At 42.1% G+C, this 27,785-nt stretch overlaps 1 protein-coding gene across 1 annotated transcript in view; it reads left to right on the plus strand.

Moving 5' to 3' along the window:
• senp3b (SUMO specific peptidase 3b) overlaps positions 1-23,845 on the plus strand; it is a 70,861-nt gene extending 47,016 nt beyond the window's left edge. Inside the window, exons 8-12 of the mRNA XM_084327344.1 lie at positions 4,599-4,676; positions 18,857-18,994; positions 20,494-20,577; positions 20,691-20,741; positions 23,685-23,845. Coding sequence (XP_084183470.1) covers positions 4,599-4,676; positions 18,857-18,994; positions 20,494-20,577; positions 20,691-20,741; positions 23,685-23,795 — 462 coding nt within the window. The 3' untranslated portion in view covers positions 23,796-23,845. The remainder of the gene's footprint in view (positions 1-4,598; positions 4,677-18,856; positions 18,995-20,493; positions 20,578-20,690; positions 20,742-23,684) is intronic.
• Positions 23,846-27,785: the final 3,940 nt, after the last annotated feature.

Here is a 27,785-nt window from a genome sequence, read left to right on the forward strand (position 1 = left end):
AGGAGACGCTGGGTTCGAGCCCAGCTCTCGGCGTTGCTACCAGCTTGGCATATTGTTCGCTAGGAATTATGGGATTTGGTGTTTGCTATATGGACTCTACGCAGACGGCACATTGTTTTTAATCGCACGAGACTACAACTACCAAGTGGAATAGCATGGCGCCGTGGCCCATTCAACTTAATACTGTCACTTTTTTTCTTTTTTTTTTGCCACACGCACGGGCCATCGCACCAGTGCTACTGAAGTAAATCCATTAATCGCACAGACTGACGTCAGTGTAGCACGTGCGACATATATCTCGCACTGTACAGCCCTGCTATTTTAATACACCGTTTAGCCCTAAATGGTGGATTCAAATAGCCTAACAATTACAAATAAAACGCAATATGTCTCGGAACATTGGCTTGCAGTTGCATTATTGCAAACTAAAGAAAATGTGAATTAAAGAAGTTAAAACTAATAAAGGCCGCGAACACCTGAGCTACTTGGTCGTTCATGTTGACTAATCCAGTGCTGGAAAAATATGGCTGGATCCTGTTCTCTTCTGGTTCTCACCGGACGTTGGTGAGGGCACGCGGACGTCGGTGTCTAGTGCGCATTGGACGTGAACGGCAACGGCTCCGGCTCACGCAAGGTTACATGGCACCGTTCAGGGACTTTGAGAACAAAAACCCCCTTGGAGTGCTGCCGCTAGGAAAACTAAAATGCCAGCTAAAACGCAGTTGCCATTTAACTTGGACATGCAAACGAAATCATTCGAAAATACAACGTTCCTGTTCTCCCCTCGTGTAACCTGCGCCTCAACATAGTCTAAACATGATTATCCTTAAAAGGATATTGCACTTATTTTAAGAGGTCTTATCTAATTTGTGACAAACTTGGAGTTATTTCAGTCCAGCCAAAAAGCAAGCAACTGGTAGCAGTGTTTGATTTGTGTATTTAAAAAATAAAATAAAAAAAATGTACCTGCTAAATGGCTCGAAATAAACTTCATTCATTCAAAAGGATCAACATATAGTGTACTGTATATTTACATTAGTATACTGACTGTTTGAAAGAAAGAACATGCAGTGTACTGTATATTTACATTAGTATACTGACTGTTTGAAAGAAGGAACATGCAGTGTACTGTATATTTACATTAGTATACTGACTGTTTGAAAGAAGGAACATGCAGTGTACTGTATATTTACATTAGTATTACGGATGCACCGATCCGACTTTTTCAGTCCCGATACAGATACCTGGGTTTGGGTATTGGCCAATACCGATCCGATACCCATTGTTATTTCTTTTCTTCTCAAAAAAGTAATTTTTTTTTTATTATTTTCTGCGTTTTTTTTTTTTTTTTTTTGTATATTAAAATATATTTTGTTTTTAAGAATTGTAAAGGATCACAAGTGTGTTTTTGATTTGTTGTAAACAAAGACAGAAAATAAACTTCATTCATTAACACTTTGGTTGCCTAAGGTTAAATTCATGATATACCATAGATTGCCAGCGCTATTTGTCTATGGAGAAAGTCCCCTTCTTTGCAGGGCTATAACTTTTTAAATTCTATTGCTACATTGCCATTATTAGGGCCCATTCAAAGTCCTATATGTATTGTTCATTGTGTAGCAACGTTAAACTTTTTCATTCACATATTCATAGTAAAGTATGGTCTAATGTATAAGTATGTTTTCATCTCTTTCTGCAGCTTTCTCCAGAACGTGATATATAGCCCCAAATGCATTATATTGATGATGAAATACAGTTTGATGGCAATCAGCGCGATATAAAAAATTCCAACTAGACGTACTTCTAGAAGTTACTACACGTCATCTGATGTTGACCGGATGGGCGAGGGGGCGTTTATAATTCCGTGGGCAGCGTTATACCAATCATCTAATGTGGGTCAAATGTTGATAATAGCAGTTAGTATCGCAGACGGTAACGTTACACGCTGAAACTCACCCCAGTCTCCGCGCGCCGTTGGGCGATCATCGTCGAGTAGAAATCTTATCATTATGGGATATATTTTTACCCGGTCCATCTCCAGCTTGTATAATGGTATATACGTCCAAATCATGTTGTTTATCGAGTTATTGCCAATCGATCACCGTGTAGCGTGACGAGCCAGAGTCCCATGAACTATAGCGAGCGCCCGGAAGTACTACGGTCGTCATGACAACCTCTATTCAACATCCTGTTTGGCGATTGCGCCGATCGGCCACCAGATGGCGCTCCTGAACCGCCAGAGAGCTCAGTGGGTCCTGCTGGTGGATCTCAGGCCAGCGGAGGGGACATATGAATCCGATCGCGGATTTTTGAAATATTGATATAAGGACGCTGTACAGCGTCCCCCGGCAACTTGAGCATGGCCAGCAATGACGTGAAAAGACGTTTCATGGCAGTCAAAGTGTTAATCACATTAATAAACTGTATGTGTCACTGTGTGGAAGAGACTGTGATCATTCTTTTGTGCAAGGCAACATCAGGCTTGACTTAAAACATTACTTTCCTAACTTAGTGAAACTAAATGTAACAAATTAACACATAGGTATAAATGTACTGAATAGTTATTTCTTATTTTATTTCATATTAATAATTTTTTTCTTTTTAAATATCCGATATTTGTATTTTTTTTTACCAATACCCGATCCAGCTATTTTACTGATATCGGTGGCCGATACCAATATCGAATCGGTGCATCCCTAATTAGTATACTCACTGTTTGAAAGGCGGAACATACAGTGTACTGTATATTTACATTAGTATACTGACTGTTTGAAAGGAGGAACATACTGACTGGCTGTTAGGACTGTACTTCACACCTTAAAGGAACACACCAACTTTTGGGGAAATTAGCTTATTTGCCATCTACCCTGGAGTTAGACAAGCAGATGCATACCCTTTTCTTCTCTGTGCATGCATTAGGCTTAGGCCATGGTTACACAAATTCTCCCCTGGCTGGACCTCGACTCCGTCCATTCGTTATTTCCAGTGTTTACAGCAGAGCTGTCCCAAGTAGCTGCGGCTACCAACGTGTTGTCAAGTTATTGTTATAAGGAGCCCAGTCCAAGCTAAGCTACAACAGTCTGCATTCCCTTAACAATTGTTTGTATTGAGCCGTATTGTATTGTACCCATTCTGCAATCTGTTAAATAAAGTTTACATCCATTTATTCTGCTAGCATTAACGTTACTACCCTGCTAGCCACAATGCTATACTGTTTTTTTTTTTATCCACTTTTTCTCACATTTTTTCTATTTTTCTCCCATCCCAATTTCGTATCATCCCATTCAACCCTCCCCTGTCACGAACGCTGTTTCATGCCTCCCACAAGCCGGCTGCAATGTGGACTAAGTCATACATAGCACAAGTCCCCTCCGGTACTTGAGGTAACAGCAGTCGCATCTTTTCACATGCGCAGCTCGATCTCTCAGTGGCGAGGAGTAACGCGTGGGAGGCTCACGCTGCCCCCGACACTTCCTGATTCTACTGCGCAGGCGCACCAACCGACCTGTAGGAGTCGCTATCCACAACGCCCGATCCCCACCCATCAGTTTCCCACCCTCTAATACGGCCAATGTGTATTAGTACGGACGACCAGCTAAACTGAAAGCAATGTGGAGCGCTGGGCTCGAACAGGCGAGCCCAGCGTCTCCGCATTCGTGGCGAGCGCCTTGCCCACTACGCCACGTAGCCGCCCCACAATGCTATACTGTTATAATGGCATTTCCCAATCACGTTAGCACGTAAGCTAACAAAATCGGCTCTTGGTGGTCAATTGTGTTGATGTTAGTTTTGTTTCATCAACAAATCATCAACAAATGAGGCAGAACACACAGTGAATGTATCCGTTTTTGTTTATTGCACTTTTACTTACTTACTTACTTACTTACTTATTTCTTGCTGAAAAATAAATGCTATGTAGCTAAATGGCTCATGCGAGGTATAAGATGGTGGCTTTTCTGAGATTTTGAGCAGGATGTGGAGTGACTCGTTCAACCTTTCTGATTGGTTGAAAATGGCCTTCATGTTTGAACTACATCGCCTGCTTTGGCATTGTACTACATGTATATAAATCACTCGGTGGTCAGGAGACAAAACGATGTCTAACTTGCCTGCCATTACGTAGCGTTCTGAAAAACGAAACTGAAACTGAAAACTGAAAACGAAATCGGCCCTAGTGTAACCGCAGCCTTAGGGAACAGCTGCACCGTTAGCCTAGTTTAGCGTCATTCACTGGAAGTAGGTGTGCCAGTGTAGCCTAGTTCCCAACAGTCACGAAATACACTCTAAATACAACTCTAAAACTTTCCTGTAAACATGTTGTGACCTGTGTATTTACCACATGGAGAATTTTCGTTTTCTAAGCAGCTATATACTCTGAAAATTGTTTTGCCGAACCACTGCTGCCTGGGTGCATTTCATCACCTCAAGCCCAGTTTTTCAAAAAGCAACAGGGCTTTTGAGGTGATGAGCTAATTTCCCCAAAAAGTTGCAGTGTTCCTTTAAGTCCACTCTAATAAATGGTGTCTTGAAGAAACTCAAGTATTTTCTCGTGTCTGCAGTTCCTCTAATTGCTTCTCTCTGTTCTCTCTTTCTCTCAGGTCCACTTTTTCAACAGCTTCTTCTACGACAAGCTGAGGACGAAAGGCTACGACGGAGTCAAGCGGTGGACAAAAAATGTAAGTAGACATCGGAGTCACTCAGGTTTATTTGTGTCCCTGCACAGCGGTTTGTGCCAGATGTCCACACTTTCACACTTCAGACAGTTTGAGCTGGGCGTCAACAATACCCCCCCCAGCAACGCCCCTCGCCTGAATAACATTAACATATTGTGTGTTTAAGGCCATGGTTAGACTAGTGTTTTTGTGGTGTTTTTTTTACGTTTTACGTTTCATGTCCCTATTACACAGAAATGCTTTTTTTGGTGTTTTTTTGTGGATACGGCTGAAACGCTAAATTGTGTTTGCGTTTTGGAGAAACCCTAAAAAACGCGCCGACAACAGCGTGTAGTCAGCACGGAGCCGTTGTTGCGAAAATGCCCATGCGCAGTAGATACCATCTGCGTGCCCTTCCGGTGACAGCAGAGCTGTCCCAAACCAAATAGCTGCAGCTACTATGTGTTGTCAAGTTATTGTTATAAGGACCCCAGTCCAAGCTACAACAGTCTGCATTCCCTTAACAATTGTTTGTATTGAGCCGTATTGTATTGTACCCATATGCAATATGTTAAATAAAGTTTACATCCATTCATTCTGCTAGCATTACCGATTGGCACTGCCACTGGATAACATGAGCTAGTGTTAGCTATCAAACCCTGTTAGCTCAAAGCTCATCTTTCAACTTAACAAGCATTAAACAAAATGGCCCAGTCATCTATTCACCTTTGTTTAATACACACAGCGTTGTCTCTAATGTTATCTAACTACTGATAGCTCCCGATATCATCAGTTTGGTGCTGGATAAGTAGCGTGAGCTAACGTTAGCTTCTAGCCACAATGCTATACTGTTATAATGGCAAATTCCATTGACGTTAGCATGCAGCTAACAATGCTACCGATCTTTTTTTAGACTAAACTATCCGCTCTTGGTGGTCACTTGTGTGGATGTTAGTTTTGTTTCATCAACAAATGACAGGCAGAACACACAGTGAATGTATCCGTTTTGTTTATTGCACTTTTATTAGGCTTTGCTGAAACAATATACGTTGTTTTTATTTATACATTTTATTATTTTTTAGCATTTTTACAGCTTTATTGGTCACGCAGGACCGACAGAGGAGAGGGCGAACGGGAGTAGAGGTGGGGAGGACATGCGACAAATAACGACGGGAGCTGGGATCGAACCCGGGTCGGCCGCGTAGGTGCGCGAGGCACTATGGTATGCGCCACGAGGGCGCCCCATACGTTGTATTTTATGGCAATAGCGTTTAAGTTTGTTCAACCTGTGAGATATAAACGCGAAGAACACAGTCCTCATATCCCTCCTAGTTACACATACACACATTCCTCATATCCCTCCTAGCTACACATACATACAGTCCTCATATCCCTCTTAGCTACACATACACACAGTCCTCATATCCCTCCTAGTTATACACAGTCATCATATCCCTCCCATACAATACGCACAACAGACTAACTCGTCTTGCTCAAGACTTGTTTATGAGTTTTAAGAGACGGCACTGTATCTCTCAACCAAAGCTCTACTAGTCAACTTCACCAGCTGATGGATGGATGCTGTCTGCTCTATTAGTCAACTTCACCAGCTGATGGATAGATGCTGTCTGCTCTATTAGTCAACTTCACCAGCTGATAGATAGATGCTGTCTGCTCTATTAGTCAACTTCACCAGCTGATAGATAGATGCTGTCTGCCCTATTAGTCAACTTCACCAGCTGATAGTCATGAAACATAGCTATCAATATAACGTTAGCTACCAACTTTAACTTACATGGCTGTGTGCGGCTAGCTAGCTATAGCTAACGTTAATGTAGCGGGCTCATAATAACACACGGTGGCTTTTGAAAAGTGACATGGTTGGACTTGCGGTCGGCAGAAACTCTTGTGTAGTTTTTGTAAGGAGTTATGATGCGGTTTAAATTCGGTTACAGTAACGTTATTTGAACGCTACTTTACACAAAAATTCTAAAGACACTTACCCATAAAGACTCATCTCGACCGATCTCATCGTTAATTCCATTGAATAGCCCGGTGTGTTCACCGGTGCAGAGACTGGGTGAACTGGATTAACAAAGTCCAATATGTACTCGTTCATTAGATCCGATTCATTAATCTCTTTCTGAACCCGATAACCTTTTTTTGTGATCAAATCTTTTTTTTATTTTATTTTTCAAACATGAAACAAAACATATCACAACACAATAATAATACATAAAAAGACATCCCAAAACATTAACTTAACACAACAATGACTAGACAATAAATGAGACAGACCGTACAGTTAACATCCCAAGCCCCCTCCATCACCACCCACCGCAGCCACGATCCCCAACCCTCGAGGGCCCCGAGTCCGGCACCCCAGCGAGCCAAAGCATCATGCCTCTTTAACACCACGACTCGCAGAGGCCCCGAACCAAGGGCCCACCCGAGCCCGTGACCCTCCGACACAAACCAAAGGGGCCCAGAACACATACATAACCAGTTATACAAGACACACACACAAAAAACGATATACATGGATTCTCGCTCGCTCCCCCCAGGACCCCAACGTGAACCACAGTGGATATCTCCAGATAAATCACATCAAAATAAGTGAGAATCCATACCTTGGGGCATCATTTATCTGGGTGTATCCATCTTGAGGCAATACATTTTTTGGCAGCTGTGAGGCCGGCTAGAATGAGTCTCTTCACATGTATAGAGGTCGGTAATTGAGAAACATCATTCAATAACAATACAGAAGGCAGAACAGGTATGGTCAGAGAGAAAATATCTGATAGCTGGGAGGTAACATTTTCCCAAAAGAGCTCAACAGGAGGACATTCCCAGTACATATGCATAAATGTTCCGGTGGCACCGTTTGGACATAAGGTACATCGAGAGTCAGGTCCGAGACCCATTAGATTCAATCGTCTAGGGGTCAAATAAGTCCTATGAACAAAATGTAGATGAATCTGTTGGTGATCTGGGTTGCGTGAGGACAGCCGGACATTTTCCCAGACTGCATCCCAATCAAAATCTACATCCAACTCCGGGACATCCTTTCTCCAAATCCTATCCAGGGGGAGGTCCTTATACGAGGACGTAAGTAAATGGCGATAAAAGTCAGAAACGAAGCCTCTCGATGTCTCTTTGTCATAAAATAATTTGTGAAAACGGTGACGCTCTAGTGGAACATCCCATGGAATGCCATGAGCCCTCAGAGCTGCTCTTATTTGTAAATAAAAGAAAAAGGAGGTTCCGGGGAGATCATATCCGTTGGATAGATCTTGGAAAGAACGGAGACCAGAGTTATCGAAGATATCTCGCAATGTGTGGATGCCTTTCTTTTCCCATCTAGGGTACCTAATAGGTTGTTGTCTAATAAGGAGTAAATTGTTATTAAATAGAGGGGAATGCATGTGCCATTTATGGCGGTTAGTACACGCTTTCCGGGTGTCATGCCAGGTCTGGATCACATGTGTGATAAGAGGGCCAAATCGTAATTTGCATTGCTTAATTGAAATGTTGGTATACACAATATCCTGAAGTCTATGTGGGGACACCATCTTCTCCTCCAATGGTCGCCAAGACACTGCTGCTTGAGCGTCAAACCAAGTGATCAGAGGCCTCAGAGAAAGCTTGAAAATAATATTTAAAGTCTGGAAATGCTAAGCCTCCATCGAGTTTACTTCTTTGAGCAGTTGATCTCTTCAAGCGCGGGCGTTTATTGTTCCAAACGAATTCATGAGGCAGAGTGCAATTTCTGCCAGTAACCAACAGGAGGAGGCAACGGGAGCATTGCGTCCAAGGACATGACCACTGTAGGGACTGCAACATCCTTACTGGCATCAATCATGTGTAGTAACCGTCTGATGTTGTAACCAAGCGGCCTCTTATGAAGCCGGTCTGATCAGGGTGAACTAGAGATGTCGTATGCTTTTGAAGTCTGGTGGCTAGAACCTTGGCATATAGCTTAAGATCGGCTCCGAGGAGACTTAGGGGCCTGTAGCTGCCACACTCGGTGGGGTCCTTATCTTTCTTGAGTAAAACAGATATAAGCGCCATATTGACATTTCTGGAAAAATTTCCCTCTTTGATTGAGTGTAAAATCATTGAGAGTAATAAGGGACCGTGTACATCCCAGAATGCGAGATGGAGTTCCGGTGGAATGCCGTCCCATCCGGGAGCCTTGCCCCGTTGCATATCTGCAATCGCCTCTCTAAGTTCAACTAGCGTGATAGGTGCAGCTAACAGCTTAGCACTATCTTCCGAGATCTGTGGTAGGTTGATTTGATCAAGAAAATCCTCCAGCTTGGTATGATCAAAGACCACCTCTGACTGGAATAAAAAGAGCGAAATGTATCATTAATCTTTTTGGTGTTGGTGGTTATCTCCCCCTGTTGGTTCTTAACACATTGGGCGCCGTGCATTGTACCCATCATTGGGTCCAGTCTGCCACCGCTGTAAGCCTATGGAGATGTTTACCTTCTTTGCAGGGCTATAACTTTTTAAATATTATAGCTATATCGACATTACTATGGCCCATTCAACATCGGGTATCTATCGTTCCGGATGTGGGAACGTTATATTTTTTCATTCATACATTGTTGTGTTAATACCGTCGAGAATATAAGTATGTTTTTAAGGTTTTCTGCTGTAATTCCAAAAACGAGAGTTATAGGCCCTGAAGCATATGATAGATTATCGATTGGCGTTTCTTTCCTATACACGCTATATTAAACAATTCAAATGTATATGATCGGTATACATTATGCTTCATCATGCGTGAAGGAAAGGGGGGGGGGGTCGTTTATAATTCCTTGATTGTCAGTAACGGCTTTATTTAGTATGGGTTGATATGTTGAACAGATGGATTGCCGTGAAATGAATAAACAATCCGATCCGATGCACTAGAGTGTTTGTCTGGACCCACGTAACAAGATATTACTGCCGGAGGGATTTCCTCGATGCACCAGCGCCACTTCCGGTTTGGCGTGGAGTGTAACTCGCCCGATCATCTACCAGGCGGTGGTATTGAGGCGTTGCAATATCAGACAGGGTGCAGCTGCAGTCCCGCAGGGAGGCTGGATGAATTATGAATGCCATGGCGAAAAAATTCAATATTGATCCCAATAACGAATTATCACGCTGTTGGCGTTCAACGCATGGCGGGCAATAACGAATTATCACGTTGTTGGCGTCCAATGTGTTAATGGGAGGGATATCCGCAAATTGTTCACTGGCACGTATCTTCATAGCTAGTAGGTGACTAGGCCTGGAACCGTGAAAGTAGTAGTGCTGTCTTGTTCTGTGCATTTGAAATTCAGATTGTTGTCTTAAAATGGAGTTAATCTCTTTTTTCACTACCTTAATTTGAAGCTCCAGTCGACTAGAGTAGTTGTGCTGCAATGAAGAGCTCAACGTGGCATGAAGCTTTTCCAGTTCCACCAGCTTGGAGAGACGTCCCTTGCGGAGATTAGATGCAAAGAGAGTAGTGTTACTTCTGATAAAACCCTTAACCGAATCCCAAAGAATTCTGGGATCCTGTACCGAGCCAGCATTAAACTGCAGGAATTCAGTGAGCTTCTCTTTAAATTGCAAGTTAAACTCTCCGTTTTTCAGCAGTGTAGAGTTAAAGCGCCATCTAGGGGCACGGGACGTTATTTTACTGAGTGAAACCTTAAGTAGGATACCTTTGTGGTCTGAAAGTGCTATTGGCAATAAGTCAACATCAAAGCTATCAAAGAGCCGTGGGGAAGAAAAAACATAATCAATCCTGGGAAAAGTCTTATGTCTCGATGAGAAGAAGGAATAATCTCTCGCGGATGGGTTGAGCGATTGCCACATATCGATTACCCCAGTGTCCTTAGACCAGGCCTGTAGGACTGTGGTAGCTTGCTTCTGATCAGAGGTTTCAGCGTGACTGGACCTATCAACCAATGGATCCCAAACTGCATTAAAATCAGCTCCTACTATTAATGAGTAATCAGGTAGTTTCAGCATTGCTGCAGTGAGTACAGCATAAAAGTTACCGTCATACAAATTAGGGGCGTACGCAGAAATCAGCGCAATTTTCCGGTTCGAACATTCTATTTTAACAATAGTGATTCGACCATCTGCATCGGACCACACATCTAACAGTTTAACACTTTGGTCGCCAGGGTTAAATTCAGAATAAACCATCCCACGCCAGCTCTATTTGTTTATGGAGAAGTTCCCCTTCTTTGCAGGGCTATAACTTTTTAAATTGTATTGCTAAATTGACATTACTATGGCCCATTCAACGTCAAGTATCTATTGTTCAGGGTGTAGCAACGTTATACTTTTTCATTCACATATTTATACTAAAATACGGTCTAAAGTATAAGTGTTTTTATCGTTTTCTGCAGCTTTCTCCAGAACGTGATTTATAGCCCTAAATGCATTATATTGATGATCAAATACAGTTTGATGGCAATCTGCGCGAGATAAAAAATTTCAAATGGACGTGCTTCTAGAAGTTACTACTGATCATCTGATGTTGACCGGATGGGGGGGGGGTCGTTTATAATTCCGTGGCCAACGTTAGATGATTCATCTAGTGTGGGTGATATGATCATCAGAGCAGTTTATATCGAACACGTTAAAAAATAACGCTGAATCTTACCGTAACTTCCTCGCGCCGTTGGGCGATGAGCGTGGAGCAGAAATATTCCTATTATGGGATGTAGAAATATGCGATCCATCTACAGGTTGTATAATAGTATATACGTCCAAATCATGTTGTTTATCGAGTTATTGGTAACTGATTGCTATCCATTGCGTCTAGCTCCTGGGACTATTAGCGAGTGATCGGACCGAATTGGAATGAGCACCAGCTTCCATTTCCTGTTTCCTGTCTGGGCGATCTGCCGATCGGCCACCAGATGGCGCTCTTGAACCATTGGCGAGTTGAGAGGGGATCAACAGTAGATCTCAAGTCTCCGGGGGAGAAATATGATTGCGATCACAGATTTTTGAAATATTGATATCAAAGACGTGGTACGGCGTCTTTGGCAGAATGAGCATGGCGAGGAATGACGTGGTAAGGTGTTTTTGGCGACCATAGTGTTAATATTCAATTTCCGCTTCGCTAGTATGGCTACCCCACGGGCCTTGGTGTTAAAATAAGAAGACCTTATGTTATGGTAAAATGTATTTGCCAGTCTTGCGTTATCCGCCAATAAAAGGTTTCACTCAGTAATGCAAGGTCCACTTCCTTCCTTTTTAGCCACGTTAGTACACTTGTGCGTTTATGCGGTATATTGAGACCCCCTGTATTCCAGATCAATATGTTCAAATTAGCCATAGTCTAAAAAGACTGCAGTATAATAATATAATAACTTTATTTGTATAGCACTTTTCATACAGAGGTTGCAGTTCAAAGTGCTTCACAACAGTAAAAAATACAGGCATGAGCGAGCATAGCAAGGTATGGTAAATCAGTGTTTCACATTAGGATCTAGCATCCTAATAGGCTCTCTATTCAGTAATACAAGTAATAAAATAGTTTAAAATTATTAAGTTTAAAAATAGTCTAAAACTAATAAAATAGAACGGACATACAACAGTAAAAAATACAGGTATAAGCAAGCATAAAAATTTAAAATGTAAATAGCAAGGTTACAGTAAAAAGTGTGATAAGATTGTTCAATCAGGGGGAGCTCACGTAGCTCACCGCATATCTCGGCGCTATTTCTGCGTCGGGGAAAACCGTGCTCGTCACGGATCTGGATGACACGAGTTCGATTCCCGGACCCGCCGACATTTCTCAGAATGTCTTCCCCTGCTCTACATCCCATTTCAACCTGTTTCTGTCGGTCATGCTTGACCAGAAAAGCGATAAACGCTAAAAAATAAAGTAAAAAAAAAAAAAAAAGATTGTTCAATCAAATGAAAATGGCCCAGCTAGGAGAATCAACCTTGGCTAGGCGGTGAGGTTCACAATGTACCTAACTGGAATGGTAAACAACTTTGCTAGATTTAGGTCAAAAGTCATCTTCTCCTCACAACAGAGCATCACTCCAACATCATAGAACCGACATATGAATTTCATTGGAAGTGTATGAAAGTAGGTAGGGTAAGAAATAATATAGCAAGGTATGGTAAATCAGTGTTTCACATTAGGATCTAGCATCCCAATAGGCTCTCTGTTTACAGTTTGATTCAGTAATACAAATAATAAAAATAGTTTAAAATGATTCAGTTTAAAATAGTCATCAGTTAGAAGTAAAAAAGTGTGATAACCGACACATGAATTTGATAGGCAGTGTATAAAAGTAGGCAGGGTAAGAATAGTGCAGGTAAGTACAATTTGTGTCAGGATATCTCTGATGTTTCTATAATAATATGTCCTCTTGTCACTAGGTGGTAGCAGATATCTATCTTCAGATATTTGCCTGCATTACCCCACAGTGAAATGCCTGAGCAAAGAGATAGGTTTTAAGCTGTCTTTTAAAGATGTCTAGCGAGTTGGCTTCTCTGATGTTTTGGGGTAGTTTGTTCCACAGTTTTGGGGCATAGTTGATGAAGGCTGCATTACCGATCCTCTTTTGACTGTTTCTGGGAGCCTCTAGTAGTCCAGCAGCTGATGATCGCAGTGTTCTTGCTGGTGTGTAATTTGGCGAGTAGCTAGGTATGACTGAATGTAATTCGTTTGGAGTAGAACACCATAACAGATATATATCCATTTGTTAAGGTCCTATTGAGATCCAAGTGTGAACGTGAAAACAAAAATAAAACGGAGCGAGTCGACTGGAAAGAAAAACAAAAAAACCACACAATCCCCCATTCAAAATACTTGTCCGGTATCGATCAAACATCAGTTGGTCAACCCTGACCGAGCACAGCAACCACAACAACAATATGTATCTTAACCATACTAATAACTTGTAAGGTATATTGTAACAAATTAGAAAAGAAGAACCCACTTCACTCAACTGAGAGAAGAAATCTATGCAGCATTCAATGTGCAGTTTAAAGTGCAGACAATAACGGGTGCATTAAAACACAATTCGTCTGAGATGAACTAGAGAAAAGGGCAACATGCGTACCCGTCATTGAGATTACCCAGTGGATACAAACCTTGAGCGTTATCATTCATCCGGAGCAACAAAGTCATAGTAGACACGTGGCAGCGGTAATGTTAGCTAGGAGAGCTGGGCAACCAGCATGCCTTTAGCTTAGCTCAATCAGGCTCAAGGCCTGTTATCCTGCTTCACGTAGGTAGCTCCGCCGAGAGAGGACCATCCCCCTCGACCGGCTGATACGTTAGAACATAGTTCGTTTGAGTGAAACCTGTGAAGCACAGTATGTCCAAGTGCAAACTTGAAAAAAGACATTATGCATAACAGTCAATGCGAAGTTCAGTGCGAAGTACAATGTTCAGACAATGAAAAGGCAAATGCGTTAAAAAGCACAAGTCGTCTGAATTATACTTGAAAATAGTCAGTGTGCAACCGGAGCAAAAGAGCCATAGTAGACACGTGGCGATGGTAATGTTAGCTAGGAGAGCTGGACAACCAGCATGCCTTGAGCTTAGCTTAATCAGGCTACGGCCTGTTATCCTGATTCACGTAGATAGCTCCGCCAAGAGAGGGCCATCCCTCTCGACCGGCAGATACGTTAGCACAGGGGTTCCCAAACTTTTCAGGCCGCGACCCCCAAATAACGGTGTCAGAGAGCCACGACCCCCACTATTATAGGAGGTTAAAATTTTTTTTTAATTATTATAATATATATATATATATATATATATATATATTTTTTTTTCAAACGCACACACACTAATAAGTATTGGAGGCTTTTAACCAGGGCCGGACTGGGGAAATCATTCAGGCCAGGAAATATAGTGCAAAATATAGCCCCAGTCAGGCCACTTTTTAAGCAGGGGGTCTGGGGTCCCCCACCAGGAAATGTTTTGTTACAAAGACTTCATTTCCTGCATTCTGGTGCAGGATTTTTTAAATGTGTACCCTTTAATTGCATCACAAATTATTGTTAACCCTTTATCTGCCGGAGCTTATTCTCATCCTTGTAGCCTCTCTGCCAACACTATTTGTCTATGGAGATGTTCACCTTCTTTGCAGGGCTATAACTTTTTTAATTGTATTGCTAAATTGACATTACTATGGCCCATTCAACATCAATTATCTATCGTTCAGGATGTAGGAACGTTTTACTTTTTCATTCACACATTCATACAAAAATACTGTCTAGAGTATAAATATGTTTTTATCGTTTTCTGCTGTATTTTATAGAATGTCAGTTATAGCCATTTATGCATATATTAGATAATCAAATGCAGTTTGATAGCGATTGACGCCAGATTAAAAATTTCAATTGTACAAGGTCTTAAACGTCATGACTCATCATCTGCTGGTGACCGGGGGGGGGGGGGGGGGGGGGGGTCGTTTATAATGCAATGGCCGACGTTAAATGATTCATGTAGTATGGGTGATATATATATCAGAACAGTTTGTATGGATAATAATAATCAAAAACGCTGAAACTCACCCCAGTCTCCTCTTACCGTTGGGTGATGAGCGTAGAGCAAAAAGATCGCTATTATGGGATGTTGATCTATGCGATCCATTTCCAGGTTGTATAATACTATATACGTCCAAATAATGTTGTTTATTGAGTTATGGCAACGGATCGATATCCAGTGTGTCAACATGGAGTCCTGCGAGCGATGGCGAGTGGCCGGACGGAATAGGGAGACACACCGGCGTCACAATTATCAACATCCGGTTGCAACTCGCCGATCGGCCACCAGGTGGCGGTATTGAAGCGTTGGAGAGTTGAGCGGAGATCTACAGCACCAGTCAAGGATCCGTGGGTGAAATATGAATACCATGACAGAAATTTGAAATATTGATCTCAAAGACGCTGTAAAACGTCATTGGCAGATTACGCATGGCGATGAATGACATGGTCATTGGCGAGAAAAGGGTTAAAAAACAGGCTAGCATATGTATGATTAGCAACAACACTGATTTTGATGGATTTTCAGTTTTTTTGTAATGTCAGATTGAAAGAAATACAATCTTTTATTCAACTTCAGCCCTGATCATAAAGGGCTGCACGATTTTGGGAAATAATCTAATTGCGATTTTTTTCTGACAGCGATTGCGATTACATTTGCGATTATAATTTTTTTTAAGCAGCCCCACAGAGGTTTATTGTAAAATGCGGCTTGCATCTGGCCTACATGGTGGGTCTGTTCGGGACACAGAGTCTGAAAATGTTTATTTTTACCTGGGAATCGATACCGGTACGGTACCCAACGGTACCTTTTTTTCTGTACTTTACTCTCCCTCTCTGAAGTAAACTTCACAACTCACAATCTAAAACCCCTTACCTCCCTCTCCCAAACTGTTCCTACAACAATTTTTTTTATGTTGCATGATCATGTATATTTATTTTGTATTTTTTTTGTGTTTAAATATCAACATTATCTGGCAATCCTCAGTAAATACTATCAAACTCCTCTGATGTCAGACCAGATATGAGACGCGTGCACACACACACACACAGAAAAGGAGAATGGCTTAAATGATTTTAGAATACTTCACAGCTAATGAAGTTAAATGTTTATTATCATCAACTATCCAGTTTGTTTTTATAGTGCAACGTTTTTCTACTTTTCTACATGAATTGAACCAGTAGAGAGAGAGATGCCCCGCTCCCCCCCACCCTTTCCTTACTCAGCTCAGATGTTTTCTCTGTCTTTAGCAGGGTTAGCTAGGAACACCTTTCTCAAGCTTCGCACCTTGGGCATGGAATGGGCTACAGGACCATTATCCACTTAGACACCCTGGTCTCTCGTGGTGAATTTAAATCTGTATTACCGGTACATAACTTCCTACAAGAAGAATGTTGCTGCTTTCTGTAGTCTGGTCCCAATTGCAAAATTACTGTATTACCCTGTATTATACACTTTTACTATCATGTAGACTATTCTGCTTTGTGTTTTTGTGTTTACATGTGATGTATTGTATATTGTATACATGCACATTTATTATGTTCTTGTGTGATGTATGGCACATTTTATTGCTGTGATGTATTGCAAATGTTATTGCTGTCATCTTGGCCAGGTCTCCCTTGCAAAGGAGATCTTGTATCTCAATGGGACTTCCTGGTCAAATAAAAAATAAAAATAATAATAATTAATTGCAGGCTTGGCATCATTCCAAATCGCGATTTCGATTAAAAACAATTAATCGTGCAGCCCTATATAACACCACATTCATTTTATAATTCTAACCCTTTAAATGCCAGTGTGTGTGATGGCATATATTTGCAAAGTTGATTTTTCTGGGGGGGATTATTACAGGCTAGCATGTGAATGATTAGCAACAACAGTTTTTTGTAAGGCTCCCGCCTCCACCAATCACATGCGGCTCCCTTTGTGTGTGTGTGTGAGAGAGAGAGAGAGATAGTTCTCCAACTTGTGTGAGTTGCAGTGATCTCTTGGTTGTTCCCCACCTAGGTCATCTAACTATTGCGCTGCTGCAACTAGAAACACTGGCCTGGCCTGCTTCTAAGTTCAGTGGCCTGACTGCATAAAAAAAATCTTTTTTGGGGGGGGGGGTTTAAAAAAAATCATCTGGCGACCCCCACTTTGGGAACCCTTGCTGTAACTGAGGGGTTACAAAACCCTGACTGTATTAAAGATTGTGATAGATTAAACCACTGCTAGTTATGTACTTTAGTTACTGGCCAGACAGTACATCAAATATAGATGGTGAACACCCACAAGAACACGGCATTGACAAGGAAATAGTATTTGAGGGTATTTTATTATTATGCAACATTAGGTTACAGAATGAGAATTAGGGTCGCGCTTGTATGGCGAAGAATATGCGTAAAGTCAGTCAATAGCATGAGTCACTAAGAATAGCAGGAATCCTACGATGGGTCTAAGTTGACACCACCTGTCGTATAATAGCAACTATATAAGGCAATGCTGATACCGCCTGGAGACAATGGGTTCCCTCCGGGGGTGTAAGGCCTGGAGGGTAGAGGAATGTTCGGATACTCAGTCTGATTCAATGAAGAATAACGAGACTCCAGGTACAGGAGTCGGTCCTTGTAAATCCCTTGATCAGCAGCAAAGCAATAATTGTAATCCAAATGCTCGATAGCACTGATGACAGCTAGCCAGCCTCCGTCCACGAGGCCAGCTCGAGTTGTAATCCTCACGAGGTTGAATCCCAAACGATAGTGGAAATCAACGATGCTCTTCTCCGGGTAACACGTTCCAAATCAATATAATCCAACCAGTAATGGTTCTGCAATCTTGACGTTACTGCATTAAACTCTGACACTTTACTATTCTATTCGCACATGTTCTCAACGCTCTGTTAGACGCACTGCTTCTCACTCCATTAGAATCACACTGAACTTGTCACACTGCTTGCTTAGACGAACTTGATTAACTACTGCTGTGCGCACCTGCGCCAGCATATATACTTAAGTGGCTTTCTAGTTCCAAACCTAACCACTTTGGTCTGAATCAATACACTGCCATGGGCATGTCCTGACTAGCCCCAAACTCGCCCCTTGCACCTGTCTGAGTGCGAGACTGCCTGGCGCCGCCGTCAGGGGGGCATTATTCATAAGGAAAGTGAATATTACTATGGTTTGAACGCAGGTAAAGGGATATTCCGTGTATATATATAAATAATATACAATGTACATAAAACAATAAAGGTAGATTCTCCGTTTTAATCTGGCCCTTCACAACACTTGCGTTAGCACATAGTGTGAGTGAAACCTATGAAGCATAGTTCGTCCAAGTGCAAACTCGGAAAAAGACAATATGCATAACAGACTATGCGAAGTCCAGTGCGAAGTTCAATGCTCGGACAATAAAAAGACCAATGCATTAAAAAAAATCTTTTAAGCCTACACCAAATAGGGAAGGGCTGAGTTCTGGTCGATATCGCTGTGCGCCGACACATTTATTTGTATCCTTCTTGCCTGCTCTCTCTCACTAAGTCGACTAGGAGTCACTCAGGTTTATTTTCTTCACACTATTACACATCTTCACACTTGTTATCTCTGTCTATCTTATCTTTCCTTCCTCCCTCTTTCCCTTCTTTTCTCCCCCCCTCATTAATTCCCTCTGCCCCCCTCCACCTCTGCTCCCCCCCCTCCCTCCACCTCTCCATCAGGTGGACATCTTCCAGAAGGACCTCTTGTTGATCCCCATCCACTTGGAGGTGCACTGGTCCCTGGTCAGTGTGGACATCCCTCGCAGAGCCATCACCTACTTTGACTCCCAGCGCACGCTCAACCGACGCTGCCCAAAGGTAAAACACTAGACAACCTGTAATTAAAAGTTAAGTTATTATACTGAACTAAAACTAGACAACCTGTTCAAGGCGAGTTATTATACTGAACTAAAACTAGACAACCTGTCCAAGGCGAGGCTGCCGGCTGGCTGCACATGTGTCGGAGGAAAGCATGTGACAGTCTCCGGCCTCCCGGACCAACAGTGGGGGGGGGGGGGTGCGCAACAACCAGGAAGGGGATTGGGAATTGGCATAACAACTAACAGTGGGATGGGAGGAAAAAAACTAGACTACCTGTTCAACGCGAGGTTATTATACTGAACTAAAACTAGACAACCTGTTCAAGGCGAGTTATTATACTGAACTAAAACTAGACAACCTGTTCAAGGCGAGTTATTATACTGAACTAAAACTAGACAACCTGTTCAAGGCGAGGTTATTATACTGAACTAAAACTAGACAACCTGTTCAAGGTGAGGTTATTATACTGAACTAAAACTAGACAACCTGTTCATGGCGAGGTTATTATACTGAACTAAAACTAGACAACCTGTTCAAGGTGAGGTTATTTACTGAACTAAAACTAGACAACCTGTTCAAGGTGAGGTTATTATACTGAACTAAAACTAGACAACCTGTTCAAGGCGAGGTTATTATACTGAACTAAAACTAGACAACCTGTTCAAGGTGAGGTTATTATACTGAACTAAAACTAGACAACCTGTTCAAGGTGAGGTTATTATACTGAACTAAAACTAGACAACCTGTTCAAAACAACAATACAAACTGAAACTAGCAAACCCACTCTGAAAACGAACAAACTAAAAAAAAAATAAGTAAAAATAACTATATATAATAACCCTGATTCAAGGTCCTTTTTTGTTCTCTTGTTCTCATTCACTGCCTGTTATTTTGTCGTTCCTCACGAATGCCTCCATCTCAGAAAATGGATGCAAGTGAACAGTAGAGAGAGCAGGGTTCGCACAAAGTCCTTGAAGTGCTTAAAGTGCTTGATTTTTGTCCAAGAAAAGTCAAGGCCTGGAATTCCTTAAACAGTAAAAAAAAAAATACAAGGTCCTTAAAAAGTCCTTGAAATTTGAATCAAACATTTGCATTGAAAGTTGTGTTCATCCATGATAAAATTGTTCTGAATCAAGAAATATAATTTTTTCATCTAAAGTGTAACTAATTGTCGGAAATTGGTTTTAAGCCATAAATATAGGATCCGATTTCTCTTTTCAATAAAAAACACCATTTCAAAGTAAATTGTATCCTTTTAAATGCCCTTTTAAAATGGAAAATAGTGCTTAGAAAATTACTTGAAAGTCCTTGAATTTCATTCCTATTTGCATTCTCAATTGAAACTCTTAGCAATCTGCGAGAGCGTTGCGTTTGCCTCAAAGAACCACACCGGTGCGCCCTGTGAAGGGAAGATGTCGAAACCTATGTTCTCTTTGTCGTTGTATCCTTTTCTGATCCTTGTGGTGTTTGCACTGTGTTTGCTCTCCTCCATTTAGCACATTTTCAAGTACCTGCAACTTGAAGCCGTCAAGAAAGACCAGCGAGACTTTCTGACAGGGTGGAAAGGCTATTTCAAAATGGTGGGTCTGTTTTTATTCAAGTTATTTATTTTGTTTCACAAGGAAAGTAGATTTGAAAAACATTTAAATACACAGCATGTTTCTAATGTGCACTGGATTTGTGTGTGTTCCAGAACGTGGGCCGTCAGAACAATGACAGTGACTGCGGGGCATTCGTCCTACAGGTGGGTTTCTTACATCTCATGATCAATACATGATCAATATCCAACAGTTGGACCTAGGGATGCACGAATACTGGTATCGGATACCAAGAAACATGTCTTAATGTGCCAGAAATCAAAGCAACGTGACTTGATTTGCTGCGTTTCTGTCACGTTAACCCTCTCTAATGGAGAAAAATTATATTGCAATATTTTTGTCCAATCAATGACTCCCAAGATGATGGTCCAAGTCTATACTGTACTGTTCATTAAAAGTAATGGATCGGGGCGGCTACGTGGTGTAGTGGGCAAGGCACTCGCCACGAAATGCTGGAGACGCTGGGCTCGTCAGTTCGAGCCCAGCGCTCCACATTTGCTTTCAGTTTAGCTGGTCGTCCACAGTAATACACATTGGCCGTATTACGGGGAGGGAAACTGAAGGGTGGGGATCGGGCGTTGTGGACAGCGACTCCTACAGGTCGGTTGGTGCGCCTGCGCAGTAGAATCAGGAAGGGTCGGGGGCAGCGTGAGCCTCCCACGCGTTACTCCTCGCCACTGAGAGATCGAGCTGCGCAGGTGAAAAGATGCGACTGCTGTTACCTCAAGTACCGGAGGGGACTTGTGCTATGTATGACTTAGTCCACATTGCAGCCGGCTTGTGGGAGGCATGAAACAGCGTCCGTGACAGGGGAGGGTTGAATTGGATGATACGAAATTGGGATGGGAGAAAATATAGAAAAATGGGAGAAAAAGTGGATACAAAAAAAATAATAATGGATCGGATCAGTAGTCGGTATCGACCGAAGCCCAGGTATCGGTATTGGGACTCAAAAAGTTGGATTGGTGCATCCCTAGTTGTACCTTACACCAGAACAAATATTATGATACAAATTAGTATTATAATAATTTTTGAAAATGAATGTTCGATGACTGGAGCAGTACAGGGTACAGAAGTAAGGGTAATGGCACAAATTGCCAAGCTAACCAGCTCTTGCACTATTTTTTTCTTGTCATTATATCATTTAGTCACTGGGATTAGGGATGTCCGATATTATCGGCCTACCGATATTATCGGCCGATATCGGCATTAAAATGTGATATCGGAAAATATCTGTATCGATATTCGATATCGGTATCGATTTCTAGAACCTTTATTTACCCAGGTAAGCAAGTAAGAACAAATTCTGATTTTATTTATTGTCAAAAGTATGCATAATGTTGTGTTAATTCCACAACAAGAGATATGTAATGTTGGGCGGCTAGGTGGTGTAGTGGGCAAGGCACTCGCCACCAGTGTGGAGACGCTAGGATTCGCGTGTTCGAATCCAGCTCTCCACATTGTTTTCAGTTTAGCTGGTCGTCCGCAGTAATACACATTGGCCGTATTACGGGGAGGGAAAACTGAAGGGTGGGGATCGAACGTTGTGAACAAGCGACTCCTACAAGTCGGTTGGTGCGCCTGCGCAGTAGAATCAGGAAGTGTCGGGGGCAGCGTGAGCCTCCCACGCGTTACTCCTCGACACTGAGAGATCGAGCTGCGCAGGTGAAAAGATGCGACTGCTGTTACCTCAAGTACCGGAGGGGACTTGTGCTATGTATGACTTAGTCCACATTGCAGCCGGCTTGTGGGAGGCAAGAAACAGCGTTCGTGACAGGGGAGGGTTGAATTGGATGATACGAAATTGGGATGGGAGAAAATATAGAAAAATGGGAGAAAAAGTGGATCAAAAAAAAAAAAAAAAGATATGTAATGTTAATTACCTGAAATTATTCAGTTTTTTGGGGGGGAAACCCTGCATATATCTGTATCGGTTGATATCGGTATCGGAAATTAAGAGTTGGACAATATCGGTATATCGGTATTGGTAAAAAAGCCAATATCGAGCATCCCTAACTGGGATGCATATTATTTTTTTTGCTGTCACTGCCAGTTGGTCAGTCGGTCCACAAAATCCCTGGCCTATCGAAAAATTAGGTGCATGACTTCCAAATGGATTCACAGACTTGCATACGATTTTATGGGAATGTTGGCCATGACCCAAAGGACAGCTGATTAACTGTTTATTCCAACTGGCAAAAAAAGGGGGAGTGGGAGTGGCCTATAACAAAAAGGCGCTTAAGTTTTAAACAGATTCACATAACATGACCAAACTTTGGGGCAAGTATGAGTTTGAATTGGTCCTAGAGGGATGTTCTCGAAGGACAATGAATACTTGTGTTGATTACAGCTCAATTAAATGGTGGAGATGAACAAATGGCAATCCCTACTGCTAGCTTTTTCATCTCAATCAGTTCATTGAGCTGTAATTAACACATGGATTCAGTGTCCTGGATGTTGGAGGACAAATTTACACTCAAATTCTCAATAACATAACTGTCAAACTAAATTAAAGTGTGCAAAAAATTGTTTGGGATATAAGTCATATTTTGTACATGCAGGGTTCCTGTGCGGTCTTAAAAAGGTCTTAAATATGATTTTGATAGGTCTTTAAAATGTATTGGATTAGGAAGTTACTTCTATGTTGCGATAACCTCTATCTCGTTTAAATGTGTATGGAATTACTTATTTTATAGTAATTTTCCTTCATACTTTTTTCGCCAGTATGGCCATTCATTAATTTATTCATTTTATTTTGTTTCGTACATGGGGGTACAGTTCATCTTTGCACAATATCACCAACATCTTTGGGCCATGAAATGGGTATTAAATTATATTCAGAGTGGTCTTAAAAGGTCTTAAATTTAACTTGTTGAAACTTGCTGGAACCCTGTATATAATCAAATGTTTTGGGTGAAGTGCCCCAAAAACTATTATGGTGGGATTTAGGAATAAATAGTGAAAGGCATTACAGAAAACCGAGCTATACAGAAAGTACAAACCAAGTCACCTTTCACTTCTGGAATATGTATTAATTTTCACACCCCTTCTCTCCCTCCCTCCATCCTCTCCCCTCCATCCTCCCCCAGTACTGTAAGTGCCTGGCGCTGGGGCAGCCGTTCAGCTTTGGCCAGCAGGACATGCCCAAGCTGAGGAGACAAATGTACAAAGAACTCTGTCACTGCAAGCTCTTGCTGTGACCTGGGGCCAGGACACTGTGCGTGGGGGTGCGGGGGGGGGGGGGGGGGGGGGGGGGGAAGCACAGACAAGGGTGGAGTTGCCCGTCGAAAGCTGATCTTAGATTCCGGTTTGTTTGTTTTGTTTTTTTGGCGGTTGCCACGGGGACAGCGAGGAGGAAGGTAAATCCCTCTCCGTTGAGTGCTTGAGGGGAACTTCACCCTGAAAGACCCCCACCCCCCCTCCGACCGCATCGACATCACACCCCCCCCCCTGGAAGGATGGAAGGACACAGATAATAGAACGAGGGAGCAATTGATGGAGTGACTTAAAAAAATATATTAAATTTAAAAGGAACTTTGTTTTCCGCTCTGATGACGACAACATCCAGAGACATTGCTACTACTTCTACTACTACCATGGCGGGCGAGGCCATTGTTTCGCCCTGTTTCTTTGTCCCTTTCTCTCTCCCTTATCGCTCTTTCTCTCCTTCCCTCTCTCTCTTGTGAGAACTCTAGTTTTATTTACATGTTTATGGTTATTCCCTTTGTGGTTGACAAGAGGCCAAGACTGGGTTCCATTCTGGAATGTTCTAACTCCTCCACATGTTCCAGTACTCTCTCCCCTCCACAAATCTGATTGGCTCGCTGGGTGTGAGTGGCAAATAATATCTGTTTTTAGTTTATTTTTCCCCCTTGTCCTTGTTTTGCATTTTAATTGTTTAGAGATTCTATGTTTAAAAAAGGACAATTTGGTTGGTAAATAAACTAAAGTGGCCGTTGGCTTTTTGGATCCATCGTCCATTCCGTTTGCTGCCAAACTGCTTTAGCTTCAGATGTATGTCAGGAGGGAGTGAACAAGTGCACATGGAAGGGAACGACATTCCAGAAGCAGGACACGACCCAACTCTTTAACTCTGATGATAACGGTGCAGTAAAAACTTCAGTTCAGAGAATGGATGTCACTTATGAGGATCAGAGAGAAGGAGGGTACATTGATGTCACAGAATCAGACATATAGACATACAGTCATAGGACAGCGAAAACGTTTTTTTGTTGTTGCTTTGGCTCTGTGCTCCAGGCACATTTTCGATATGAAATGTAACAATGACTGAGGTTAAAGTGCAGACTTTAATTTGAGGGTGTTTACATCCATAGCAGGTGAACCGTGGAAGAATTATAGCCCTTTTTATACATATTCCCCCCCCCCCATTTTAGGGGACCATACAAATTAACATTAATATAAGTTGTCATTTAATATTCAATTGCAAATCCTTTTGCGACCGATCACTGCCTGAAGTCTGCCACCCTTAACAGGAGAAGTGACCGCAACGAGACCATTAGGCTACAGGCTAAACGGAGTGTTGGCAGGTATGGAATTACATTCTAATAGCCTACCTCTGGTGCGTGAGGGGTCCGTGTTGACCATGCTCTTGAACACCTTTATTGCACACACAATAATTCCAAATGGTAGGCGATGGTCTTTATTTATTTATTTTTAAGTACCAATACCTCGTCTTGTGAATAGTTCTCATTTTAAGGAGTGCTCTTTTCATTTATTCTCGAAACTTGATCGCGATTAATAATATATGATACATTTTTCAGGACTTTCATACTTCAGGCAGTTTTCGAAATTTCAATATGTCTCGGGCGAGGTTTCTCATTCTTACTTGGCAAAAGAAAAATAAGCCATCGTATTTTCCCTGGTATCTCCCAGGTATCTGACTTGCACTGAATAATTGCCCCCTTATTCAAAGGGGTATTTCAAGATGCACGATTCCCCAATTGGCTAAATAACTGAACAAAATAAAGATTCTTATGTAATTACTGATTGTTCATAGATACCTTGGTGGATTTTTAAAAGATGGGTTTTTCTCCTGCTTTGTAAAATACCCACAACCTTGTATTATCCTCAATGAGTCTACAAATTGATCACCTTCATCTGTGAATTCTTAAATATCTCTCTTGTCTCTCAAACGGGCTCTCACCTCAAACTCCAGCCAGAACGAGTGTCTTTCACCCCAAACTCCAGCCAGAACGGGGCTCGATCAAGAGCCCAAAGCAGTGATTATTGTGTCTTTGCATTGCTTTCATCTCGTTGTCTCTCTCTCTCTCTCTGTTTATTTTTTTCTCTCTTTGTTAATAAATGTGTTATGCTTATCGTTAAAAAAATAAATAAAAAAGGTATTCAAAAGGAGGACGATCGACGACTTTACGTTTTTTCTTTTTTATATATTTCTTTTTCGGAGGGAAGAAAAACTGAATACATATAGAATCCTCCAGACTTCTGTTCAAGTCTTCTGAGTCACACTTTTGGTCTGGACCGTGTTGAATACAGTACTACAGATTATGTTCTCTCAGTGGCGTCACCCTCCTACTCCTTCCTTGTTTTGTAACTAAAAAGGCGACTTTGTTGATAGCTATGTGTTATATATATTTTTTTTTATCGTTTTGTTTTTCTTTCTCGAGCAGGAGTTGATCGAACATAAGTGACTGTTTTATATATCTTCTCAAAACGCATTATGGTTGCTAAGAATAAACATGTACATGGAAAGTGGGTGTGTCTCATTAAAGCTCTTTTCTCTCGAGCTGTCTGAAGGATTATAATTGAATAGTTGGTCTGTTAGGGGAGAAGTGTTGAGGCTATCGTTCTGCAGTAATGTATAACAGTGTTTGTGTCCCCAAGGACCCCCTGTTTAAAAGGAGATATTTCAGGGCCTCCCGCAGGAGACATGATAATCTGTCATGCCAGTCATGTGGTTCAGTCTACACACTCCACTGCAGTTACTGCATATTTGTATCCACTTTTTCTCCTTTTTTCAATTTTTCTCCCATCCCAATTTAGCCCTGGCAATTCTCCCCTGTCTTGATTGTTGCTCGCATGTGCCCCCCACTGGCCGGTTGTAGGGAGGATAGAAGCCCATCACATGTCCCCTCCGATACATGTGGAGGCAGCCAGTCACATCTTTTCACCTGCCACGCGGACTCTCATTGGCGAGGTGTAACGTGTGGGAGGCTCACACTACCCCCGTCATTTCCTGTCTGCTGTGCAGGCGTCCCCCAACCGACCTGTAGGAGTCGCTGTTCACAACGACCAGACTACCACCCGTCGACTTCCCTCCCGCTAACTCACGGCCAGCCGGATTCGATACCGGTGTCTCTTGTGTTGGTATATATACTGTATATAATTATAAAAATACAAAAGTCATATACAAAAACAAAAATATACATAAGAAATTATTAAAATACTCTAAGTAATTTCTTCCCCCAGGATCCCAGGACCTCTCTGGACCAACCATCCCAATCTAGCTCTGCCGCTAGATCCAATAGGGGATATCTGCAGAGCCGCAAGCCCAACGTCTGGGCGGGGCTTCGTGGCTTGTACTCGGTTTGAGGCGGGACTTCAGGGATTGTACTCGGTTTGACTGTGCATTCGGGCTTGTACTCGGTTTGACTGCAGTAGTCAGTTTGTGCTGTTTATTTTTACAAGCAGTGAGGACTCGACAGCATTTGCATTTCTGTGTTCCGTGTTGCAGGTTAGGGTTAAGGTTAGGGTTAGGGTTAAAAATAAACAGCACAAACTGACTACTTCCAGGTTTTACAGGAAACAAGACAAGGTACAAGCCCTGACGCCCCGCCCACACACAGTCAAACCGAGTACAAGCCCCGAAGCCCGCCTCAAACCGAGTACAAGCCCCGAAGCCCCGCCCAGACGTTCGGCTTGCGGCTCTGCAGATATACCCTACTCGCTAGATCACTGACTTGACTCTCCCAGCTGCCGATGCCCACAAATGAATGTTAGATTCTTTAACTCCAATTACCCGAGCTGTGATCCAAATATTTACAATGTAAAAATCCTTTATTTCCTTTTCCCACTCATAGCAAACACGAGAGTAGATGTGACACCAACTGAAAGTAAAATATATTTTATATCGATGGCTGAAACACAAAAATCTGAAAATGTCACTTTTTTGAGAAAACCAAAAGAAAAACTTTTTAAAGGACATACAATAC

Source organism: Notolepis coatsorum (genome assembly GCF_963971535.1).
Source record: "Notolepis coatsorum genome assembly, chromosome: 13".
Lineage (NCBI taxonomy): Eukaryota > Metazoa > Chordata > Actinopteri > Aulopiformes > Paralepididae > Notolepis > Notolepis coatsorum.